The sequence below is a fragment of the Vipera berus genome (assembly GCF_964194415.1).
Source record: "Vipera berus genome assembly, chromosome: 2".
NCBI lineage: Eukaryota > Metazoa > Chordata > Lepidosauria > Squamata > Viperidae > Vipera > Vipera berus.
The window spans coordinates 117235698-117247528 of NC_138203.1; the positions used below are offsets into that span (position 1 = coordinate 117235698).

The following is an 11831-nucleotide window of genomic DNA, read 5'->3' on the forward strand; positions in this document are numbered from 1 at the left end:
ACCCATCTGATACTGTCCTTTCCACCTCCAGAAGCCCACCCTCCCTCTCTGCCTTTTATATGTAAACACCCACCCCAATTCCTACCGTTATCTTCCTGATGGGGCTCTACAAACCCTCCCTGAACAACCCAACACCCAAGGAAGTAGGCTAAAAGCTAGAATGCAGAATTAAAAATTAAATTTGCTCAGTACACTGTGCTTTTGAAGCACCTGATCTGTATAATAGGCACAGAAAGATGTGGGTTAGTAGCGCCTATTCCCCGACTGGAGTCAGGATTTCTTGACTGGCCTTACACATGGTATAATACTGGTTGTTTCAATGTAATGTCTTTGAAATCTGGAGCAAGGTGTACCTATGCTACCAAGCCCTCCCATCGCCCTACCTGACACTCCCCTTCAAAGGATAATGGCAAAATTTAAATGGACGTGAGTTTTGCTTTTTACATCAATTGAGAAGGGCTGGTAGAGGCAAAAATTTTTACTGACAAAGCGGCCAGAAAGAAGGGTCAGGGTCAATGATATAATCCCCTTTCCAAGGGTTGTATTCCTACGATTAGCCTTCTTCTGATGCAGGTTCTAGGCCCCCCCCCCTTTACACATGTGAATGAGTAATTGATGATACTTGGAAGGAGTTAAGACAAACACACCAATAAAAAAGAAAGTTCTTGTGTCTCATAGAGACATTACTGTTATCCCCTTCTCCTTAGTTGGGTTCAACTGCATGGTACAAGTCCAGGGCAAGGCTCAGCCATCAAATATACCCAACAACCCCCAATCACAGCTCATCCTTCAATGGACCCTCTGTTTCCTCGTCTTCCTCCTCCTTTTCTTCTTCTTCCTCCTCCTCTTCTTCCTCTTCATTATCTTCACCCTCGGGTTCTTCTTCTCCTTCCTCTTCTTTCTTCTTCTTATCTTCTTCTTCCTGCTTCTTCCGCTGTTCCTCATCCTGCTGCTCTTTCATTTTCTTTTCAGCATCCTAATGAGAATTTAAAAGGAAATACAGTATTGAGTCAGGGCTTGCTGAAGAAAGCATCACAGTAAACAGGACCAGGCAAGATCTTTTTGATTTCGTAAGCATTGAGAAACAGACTGAGCAAGAGAAAAAAACTGGCTCCAAGTAATATAGTGATTTTGCTTGGTTGAGGTTGGTCTTAAAATTGCATCCCCCTTAGCCAAATGTATCCTAACAATACACAAGAGATTCTAAACCAATACTTCCCAATTTCTGCAATCTTGAATGTGTGGACTTCAGCTCTCAGAACTGGCTGAGCCATTCATTGCAAAGAATCCTGAGAATGATCTCAAAGATGCCAAGACTGGGAAACAATGTTTAGACAAACGCACTGACATCACCAGAGCCCTGGTGGTGCAGTGGTTAGAATGCAGTACTGCAGGCTACTTCTGCTGACTGCCAGCAGTTTTGGCAGTTAAGTCTCACCAGCTCAAGGTTGACTCAGCCTTCCATCCTTCCGAGGTCGGTAAAATTACTGTTGGGGGCAATATGCTGACTGCTTAGAGAGGGGTGTAAACCACTGTGAAGTGGTATATAAGTCTTATTGCTATTGCTGTCTGACAGAATTTGGAGAACAACTGGCTGCTGTGGAAAACTGAGGACACAAACTCAAACTGATCCATGATGCCATTTTTTACGATTTATATCCCATTCTTTGCCTAATGTATTTCAACGCAATTCACAAACAGAAAAAAGCTTTTAAAAGGTTTTTGTAAATGTAATTTGCTAGTAATCAAAATGCCAAATACTTTCTGGAGAAACATAATGGGAACTTTAATTTCAGCCTTTAGGATAACAAGTCTCTCACACGTTCATGTATGCTTTCATACAAGGAATGGGACTTATCCAGTTATCACTGGTTAACAGCTTGGTTCACATCCATTTCCGAAGTTCAAAATCTAAAACATGCTCATTTGAGAACAAAGTACAGATTTCTAATTCCTAACTCTTTATAAAAACCAAATATTATTTCTCCTCTATGAAGAAACATTTCCCACCTTAGTAGCACCCCATGTTTCATTTCCAAATTCTTCAGCAAACTTATCATCATCGGTAATCAGGAAGTTGTCAAAAATTGTGCCAGATTTCACCTAAAACACAAAGAAGAACTGTGTTATATAACTAAAGCTTGCCAATGTTTTGACAATTTGTTGAACTAAATGATAGAAGTCATTACTCAATATAATAAAGGTAAAGGTTCCCCCGCACATGCGTGCTAGTCGTTTCCAACTCTAGGGGCTGGTGCTCACCTCCGTTTCAAAGCCAAAGAGCCAGCGCTTGTCCGAGGACGTCTCTGTGGTCATGTGGCCGGCATGACTGGACGCCAAAGGCGCATGGAACGCTGTTACCTTCCCACCGTAGTGGTCCCTATTTTTCTACTTGCATTTTTACGTGCTTTCAAACTGCTAGGTTGGCAGAAGCTGGGACGAGTAACAGGCGCTCACTCTGTTACGCGGCACTCTGGATTCGACCCGCCAAACTGCCGACCTTCTGATCGACAAGCTCAGCGTCCTAACCCACTGAGCCACCGCATCCCTTTACTCAATATAATATTCATTCCTATTGGTTTCTGACAATTCAAAGTGCTTCTGATGGCAGTTGCCAAGTGTCTGAATTTTGATCATGTGACCATGGGGATGCTGCAATGGTCATTGTGAAAAATGGTCATAAATCACTTTTTTCAGTGATGTAACTTTGAACCACATGAACTTTGTAAGTTGACTACTGTATAGACTAAAGGGGGACATTTATTTCACAACTACAACTACAAATAGTCTTCATTTAGTGACTGCCTCATTGACCTTTCAGTTATAAGGGTGATGAAAAAGTTATACAATCAATTCTTGCATTTACAGCCTTCGCAGATCTGTACAGCAAAAGAATCTAAAATTAAGATCATAAGCAAAGATGAGGTTTCACTTAGCAACTTTGCTTAACCACCAAGTTGCCAGTCACTAAACAAGGATTATCAGTATAGCAAATTGCAGATTTAGAAATGTATGATTTGCTGTTTAATATACTGATAAAGTTTCAAGTATGTACTTTTGTTGTATTGCACATTAACTTTCTTCTCCATTAAAATAACACCTTAAAGTATTTTAAGTCTCCCAGAATACATGAACTAGAAAAAAATCAGGATAAATTATAGTAGTCTGGGACCAAAGGTTTATTCTTCCAAATTTTCAGGTGTGCTGGAGCCCATCCTCAGGAACTGGGCTGGTTCTACTGGTTGTATTTATATAGTGCCTGGTTGTATGTGGCTTTTGTTAATTAGGATGTTGACAACTAGCCCAGCTCCTTAAGTATCTGGTAAGATGGTGGTAAATCAGCATTCCTATTGACTGACAAAAGGAGGCCCATTTCCCAGGCTTCAATCATTTCTCTGGCTATTTTTGTCCCTGCTCAGCCAACATTTTGAGTAGCTGTGAAATGCAATGTGAGGCTATCAATAAATTTGGGTCTCGGCTAACAGCTAGTAATGACAGAAATAATAATTTGTAGTTTTTAATAAGACAATCCTCAGAACAGCTACTTGAGTCATTTGGCTTTCCCCTATTTAAAAGGTTTATTGGAAAACAAGCAAGAACTTACCTGCCACAAGTCCAAGCCAATAACACCAAAGTTCTCATAAAAGTATAGATTTGAATCAGGGGTATATTCAGGATTATCTATCTCAGGATGAATCCACTTCCCTTTGTAGTTGGGGTTATCAATTTGACGAGGTTTCCATTCTCCCTATGAAACATTGAATATTTTGAAATGGAAAATTCAGGGCATATCAAATTCTGTAGCATACAGATAGCAATATCCAGCATATGTATAAAAGTGCATTATGTATAAAACTAAATAGCCATACCCCTTCTGTGGTCTGTCCCAAGTGGGCTTACATATCTAACTGGTTTCTAGTAAGTGCTTCAAAAATTTCCAGAGATCACAGGGCTATTCAACTGGGAGCCTGAACTCTCAAACATTAACCTGGGCTACTCTGGGTTATGAGACACCATGGAACCTCTTTGCCTTGTGAACAATTTGCCAAACACCCTGAGGAAAAAAAATGTTCATATTCATACCAAGCTGGATATCAGACACGAAAGGTCTCATGAAATGCACTGGGAGGTAATGCAGGATTCTTTTGATCCTGCAACATCTATGGAAATGAGAAAATCTTCTGAAAAGGTGCTCAGCTACCTTATAATTACATCCCTGCTCCTTGATAATACAAGCAGCCAGAAAGATCACAACACCAGGGACCCAGCTAGTGATAAATGCATCAACAGGTAAGGGGTTAATGCCTACTGCTTAAAGAAGCAAGGTTATGAAGGAATGGATGGAGCAAATGGACTGCCAACAACGTAGTAACCTCAGCAGTAGACTGAGGCCAGGATAGCCCTTATTCTTTATGAGAACAGATACAAAACTTCCTCTGCCACACGGCTTTGAGAAGTGAGCTTTACAGAAGATAGCAAATTTTAATATTTATGGTTTTCGAATGGTATTGCTGCAAGCTGCTTATAGTCAGGTGGCATACAAGTGACTATAACAAAAGTTTTCATGTAATCCATTTTTTTAAAAAAAGGCTTTTCTTTTAAAATAAACAATTGGTGGGTACCTTTCTGTAAAAAAGGAGGACTCTTTTATAAATAACTCTTTTAAAAGCCCACTTCCTAGTCACCTACACATTTTAAACTATTATTACCTTGTATTCTGGATTCTGGATTACTGGTGGTTCCCACTCCCCATCCATCTCTTCATCCCAATCCTCAGGTTTCTTGGCATCAGGATCAGGAATATGTTCTGGTTTATCCCAGTCCTGTAATATAGATGGAAAAAATCCTTGTGCAAATTCTATGTATTTTTTTAATCCTACCGTCCATTGGTCTTCAACAAAACACAATCCATTTCTTTTCTTTGATAAAACGGGTTTTGGTTAGGTTGTTCTCGAGTGAGAAATGTATAGTTATAAGCCATTAGCACTTACTGACCTCTGGTTTTGTATCTTCAGGATCATCTATCTTTGCTCTTTCATCCCAGTCATCTGGTTTCTTTGCATCTGGATCCTTAATTTTCTTTGGTGGCAAAAAATCCCAGTCATCCTCCAAGCTGCCAGACTCCACTTTATTGTTGTCAATCTTAACCTCGTATGTGTTATCAGGTCGAACAATGAGGGTATAGAGATGGCTGAACTCATCATCCTATTAAGGAAATTACTGTTAGCAAACTCTCCTCTCTAGCCAATTTTGGTAATTGTTTTCCTCCATGCTCAAAGTTAATTTCATGAGAGTTGCCATACTACACTGCAATATCTCTCTTTGGCTGTTCATCATACAACTTACCATCTTTGTCACTCTTCTCTGATCATTTATCATTAAATGTTTTATTTATCAAATTAATATGCCACCCATCTCACTATCCAAAGCAACTCAGTTGGCATATAATAAAATCATAAACATTAAAATTAACAAGAATTTTAGATAAAAAAACTAGAAAAATAACTGCATTGCTAAGTTTTCTAAACATTAAAGTGTTCATGGAAAGGATTTCCCATTCTCACCCCCACCTCCCAATTCCAATTACTCACTTTACAGCGAATATCTTTATTGATCAGAACATTTTTGCCTTTGTAGTTGAAAATCACATGTACTTTCTTGGTACCCGGACCACATATATCAGGACCTAAATCGGAAACAGAAACATCCAGCTAATTCCGTATTGAGACTCCTGTATCATCTCTCAGAAATGCAATTCATTCCATCAGCTTTCCCTACTATCAAGCTCTAGGACTTTTAATTACTTGAAGTACAACACCAGCATTACTACTGTATACATCTTTTATTCTCAGAAGGTAATAAAATAAGCATGCTTTTAACAATAAAGTACATATTCTTTCAACCTGGCTTGCTGTTCACGGTTTAGAATCACTGTCAGAGTGAAAGTTTCAATATCCCAAAAAGTATCAGCTAACTAGAAAGACTATTAATGGGTTCTTCCTTGTAGAACATAAACTATTAAGCGCTAAGAGGGATAACTGCACAGGAACACAGAAAAGCTTTAGCTAACATTGGAAGCAGCCGTCCATAGTCTAGCCCTACCTACCATGCAACAGTGGGACGATGCATTGCACACTATGAATAATGCTATCTATATGTTTGTGAAAGGGATGAGAAAGATAACTAAAACTGGATGAACAGGCGTGTGTGTCTATTTGTGTAAAGGCTGTAGCTGATTCCCGTGACACGTACTATTGTGGACTACTTATCTGAAAGGGAAAGTGGGATGGGAGGAAATTCACTAGTATACAATCTAATTTATTATCAAGGAAAGAAAATGTCATTCCAGAAGACATCTGCTATTCTAAGAACAGATTTCATTAACCAGACTAGATTATTTCTCAATACAACACAACATCACGCAAGACTGGCAGTTATTTCCCACCCTATTTAATAGACATTCCCGTGATTATCTACAGATTCTCACGAGGATATTTAGTAATTTGCTTCATGAACTCATTGGTTCCTGGTTTTCAAAAAACCATCTTACCAATTATCATTAAATAAAGAGCAACTATTCTCTTATGCTAATGACCACAAGAAAATTAAAGATTAAATGACCAAGCAACTATCTTCCCTCATGTCCCAAGCAGCCACGCACCAAACATGATGTTGTATTCAGAATCTCCATGCATGTCTTCTTGCTTCAGGGTTGAAGGGAAGAGTTTTACATATCCACCTCCACAATCAATATTCTGCTCATGTTTTACTGTGAACTGCACCACGAGAGTCTTGTCCTTGTTGCTAAAGGAATCAAAGCTAGCAGATATGGCATAGAAACGAGCATCCTGGCTTGTCTGAAGTCCTGGTAAAAAATTAAAAACACAGTTAAGTCCTTTGCCTGGAATAGGGGTACTATACTGATTACAGATAGCGCCTTAAGAAAAAAGACTGCAAGATGCACCAAAATAGCAATCACAAGTACAAAGCAGTGCATCAAATATTAATTAGATAAGCATCAACTTATTTGCTATCCAATTATCATTCTGCTTTAAAGCAGCAGAGGCAACATGAACAGTTAAGTAACTGAAATCACTGATCAGTTTAATAATGCATAGCACTATAATCAAGGCCTCAGGACTGCGACTTATTCACGATCACACAATTATATCATCTTCTTACCTTTGTCCTTCTCTGCATCTCCATAGAATTTGCCAGAAGTAAGTATGAATTTTCCATAGTCTGATTTATGCTTTGATTCTACCCAACGGCTTGTCCAAGCATCTAAAAGGAGAACAAGGCAACATAATTTGAATCTGAAGAATTATAAAGATTCAAAGTATATTATGTGTAATGCTGGAATACTAACATTCCCCAAAGTTTAAAAGGCAAGGCAAAAATGTCTTCCTAAATGATGGCCTTTGCCATTTCTGCAGTTTCAAAGAGTATGACTTTTGCAGCAAGTTTACCTTTTTCCTGTTTCTATGTTGTTTTGGAAATGTCAAAATACAGGAAATACTTTGTATCTGTAAAATATTACTACTGGAGAAAAAAGGCCCACGATTCTGGTTAGTTTTATTCCAGTCAATCTCTCTCCTGAAGTAAAGGCAATTACAAAAATGTACAAATCTACAGAAAGAGGGACAAGATTGCTCTGAATTCAAGTTCTTAGTCATGAATCCAAAACTATGATTTATTGATCTCACTATTCCTTGATTGGCAAATACAATTAAGATGATATAAAATAAGCCAGACATGTCAAACTCGCGACGTCATGTGACGTGCAACAGTTTTGCCATTGCCGGCAATGGGGTAGGCACTGCTTCCGGATGGCCTGCCGGCAGTTTGACACCCCTGAACTAAGCAGATTTCAATTCTTTCAGACACCAGGAAGAATACCCCAAAGATAAAAGCTCCTCAATGTACAATGTAGATATAGTGGTCTCTCTGTCATTGTTAAATATTTAAACACAGATTGAATGTGTTGGGATACTGTACAGTAGTGCTTTTCCTGCCCAAAGCAGAATTGTACTAGTTGATTTTCTAGGTGCTCTGATTCTTACACTACACAAATATCTGAAAATATATTACAGAACATTCTGTTATGTTCAACTTTGCAGATTCAAAAAAATGAATTTCAGAGATTTTACCCTAATCTAATCAACCCCAGGCATTTTGATTTCCCATTTGTGATAAATGTGCCTGCCAGTTGTTATAGCATTTCTCCTGTGTTGCTTGCTGCGTGGTTCTTTTTCTGGCTTACAGTTTGGTTATTTTTAATAATTATTCAATACACGCATACTGTTCAGAGAAGATATGCCTTTAAAAGTGAACATATAAAAGTTTAGAACTAAATCAGAATTTTAGAAAACTGGCCTTATTAAATCCTAACAGCTCATTTCAGTAAGACCAACTAATGCTACATCTGTGTAGTAAAAGCACTCATAGCAGAAGAGTTTTAATATCATTCTATGGATAGGTTTATTCATCAGTCCCAGTGAATATTATGGGGTTTATCTTTGGGAAGATGGCATATTTTTAAAGAAAAACAATTTAGGCACAAGAGGCATCAATTCTTAAAAACATTTTACGTTAAACATCCCCAATTCACTGCAGCATATTTGGATTCTGTATCAGAGATACATCATCAAAAATCAATGCTATAACTGCCATATAAACTACAGGTCATCCTTGACTTACAACCACAATTGAGCCCAAAATTTCTGTTGCTAAGCAAGGCAGTTGTTAAATGATTTTGCCCCGTTTTATGACTTTTCTTGTCACAGTTATGTGAATCATGGCAGTTTAGTAACATAGGTGTTACAATGAATTTGGCTTCTCCAGTGACTTCGCTTATCAAGTCAGGAAAAAGCAATCACATGACTCCCAGACACTGCTACCATCATAAATACATGCCAGTTGCCAGGTGTCCAAATTTTGATCACATGACAGTGGAGATGCTGTGTGAAATCGATCATAAGTCACTAAGGACAGCCTATATGATTCTCGGTGTTACATACTTTGTTACAATGCAATAGAATGACAATGCAGGACTACTCAATGTATTAAGTTAGCTATTTAACAGAAACCTACACTACCATTTTCAGTATTCAACAATGGGCGGTTTGTGTGTTCTAGAGATATCCCATGGTGATCTATTTAGTCCATGTTCTATGTCCCCATGGCTCCTTCTCATTATGGCTTAATTATCAAGTCCCCAATGGATCCCTGATCTAGACTAGACACAACAAATTATCACATCTACTGCTAATGTTCCTCTTTGACAAATTTTCAACATCCGATAGCACTTCATCAAAGTATTTTTAAGAACTACAATAGAATTATTTCCCTCGACATATTTATCTAAAATGGCTGTGACATGATCACTTCACCCTTCACCAGAATCGCCAATATAAAATCCATGGCATAAACTCAGAATAGAAAACTTAGATGTCTTTTCTACTTCCAATCTATTAATTGAGATACTGGGCTTAAATAGAAAACAAGGAAATCTAAATATTATAATCTGTGTCTCCAATTTACTTCACAAAGAGTTGATAGGGGATAAAGAGGATAAAGCAAGTATACTCTGCCTTGAGCTTCCAAAGGAAACCTGGGAAATACATTAAGTGGGCAATATTTCCACCCATTTTAAGCCACTGTATACCAATTCTTGATTCCACACAAAAAATCGTACCACATTAGAACCCTGCCACCTATACTTTTCCTCTTTTAAGGTCGTTAACCCTACTCTCATCTCTTCCTACTGTCAATCCAACGAGGAACCACTTTGAAGCTCGCCTTCACAAAATCCCACAACCCAGCCTCCTCCCGCGTGCCGCGTGCACCTGACTAGATGCAATATGGGAATGCTGTTAATCTACCCATCGCGTTAGATCACGGATATATTAATCTGCGGACGATTGTTAAGACCTGCTCAAAATTACACTGTTGTCATTAATCCATCGTCCTCGAGAACCTGCAGGAACAGCACAGCGTCCTGAGCCAAAAAAATACGGCCAATCTAAAATGGCCGTGAATGGGTGGGTGGTGGGTGCGTACCCGCGAAGCCGAGAAACAGAAACCGACAGTGCTTCCAGCACGTAGGCATCTGCCTTCACTCTGGCGGCACTCCCAAAGCCACCCAATCTCTCCCCATATGCCTCCACTCCCCCTCCGGGCCCGGAGAGACTTGCTCGGATTAGAAACCCAAACCCAGGATTATTCTGCGTTAAGATCAATGCTTTTTTTTAAAAAAAAAAGCGAACCAACCAATCCTCCACCAGATACTCCTAATTTGCATGTCGTTAAATTCCTCTCCCCATCTCTGCACCGCCACCACCGCCCCAGACAACGCTGGACGGCCTCTCACCTCCATCCCCGAACTCCTCCCTGAAGTACTGGGTAGGTCCAGCCGACACCAGAGCCAGCAGAGAACAGAAGGCTAGAATAGGATTCATTTTTGTCTCCGCCGGGGGAGAGACGCCTGGCTCTTTAAGAAGCACAACCTCCGCCAAGCTACCTGACAGCGATGACCGAACAACTGCAACCGGCTAGGTACTTTCGCCACGATTTTATAGCGCCCTTAGTGGAACGCCTGCCCTCGCCGTCTTCTGATTGCGCGTGCTGATCCGGACGGGCATTACCATTGGTCTGCAGACTGTACGGCGGGTTGGACTGCTCCTCCGAACGTTGGCGTCCCAGATGTCTGCTTCCTATTGGATACCGGACCTGGCCAATGAGGCACGACCACGCGTTCGGGGAGAGACCTCCCCCCCCTCCGCCGTGTGTGCGTCACCGTTTCTTTTGCACAACCCCAAGTGTGGCTAACTACTTTTAAAGGGCCAGGTGGAGAAACATTTATTCGCACCTATCTCTACAGCAATCCTATTCCAGCCTGGTCAAGCAGCAAGAAAATCAGCGATCGAATAAAGTCAGTTCCAGCTTTGGAAGCAAATACACGAGCAAAAACTCAGGTCAAATGGATTTTGTCAGCTGTCTTTAAAGGGTGCAGATGTTATCCTCAATATTTTGCTGCCTTGAACAGAATAGCAAATGTCAAGTCATCCAAGGGTGTCCGTGTTATTTTAGTCCCTGAAATAGAAACCTCACATGCACCTCTCCCTGGAATAATAAAAGACATCTGTAATAATTTGTCGTAGTTTCACAAACTGTCGCATCTAATAGCAAGAATTGGCTTTATAGAAGAGGCCTACAGAGCAGGTGTTCTTGCAAAATATATTCTGCACGAAACTACCCTATTGTAGCCGATACTGAAATACTTGATAAAAAGAGAATCTGATAAGAATATAATACTGAAATTTTGCAGTGCAGTTATTTTAAACATTTTCAGAAGGACATTTTTCAAAAGCTATTTTCAATGGAGACAGAAAAGGGTAAGTCTGATCATGCTTATAGTCTTTTGCTAAAATACTGAAAAAAGGGAAAGAAAAAAAGGAAAAGAAAAAAAGGCCAGTTATACTGCTAAACTATTGAACCACAAGTTCTCAACTGTGTACCATTCTTTTTCTTCCTTGGCCCTTTAACGTTATAAACCTTCCTGAATAAAAAAAGAATTTCATTAGGCAAGAAATTATTACATATGGGGTTATACAGGTCAAGTGAGGATCAAAGCCCCAAGAATTGGATAGCATTCCTGTTTCGCCATTTGCAATTCCAAGAACCTGTTGGTTAAGTCAGGGGTCTGCAACCTTGACAACTTTAAGACTTGTGGACTTCAGCTCCCAGAATTCCTCAGCCAGTCCACAAGTCTTAAAAGTTGCCAAGCTTACAGACCCCTGGCTTAAGCTACTGCTTTCTATTTGTGAGCT

General features: G+C 39.7%; 1 protein-coding gene across 1 annotated transcript; it reads right to left on the bottom strand.

Moving 5' to 3' along the window:
• Positions 1-463: 463 nt before the first annotated feature.
• CALR (calreticulin) lies at positions 464-10618 on the bottom strand. The gene is made up of 9 exons (XM_081317610.1): positions 10373-10618; positions 7183-7284; positions 6662-6865; positions 5592-5686; positions 4996-5205; positions 4710-4823; positions 3605-3748; positions 2011-2103; positions 464-976 (listed from the first exon to the last, which is right to left on the bottom strand). Exons 1-9 carry the CDS (start codon positions 10458-10460, stop codon positions 776-778), a joined length of 1251 nt encoding a protein of 416 aa, XP_081173736.1. The 5' UTR covers positions 10461-10618; the 3' UTR covers positions 464-775.
• Positions 10619-11831: the final 1213 nt, after the last annotated feature.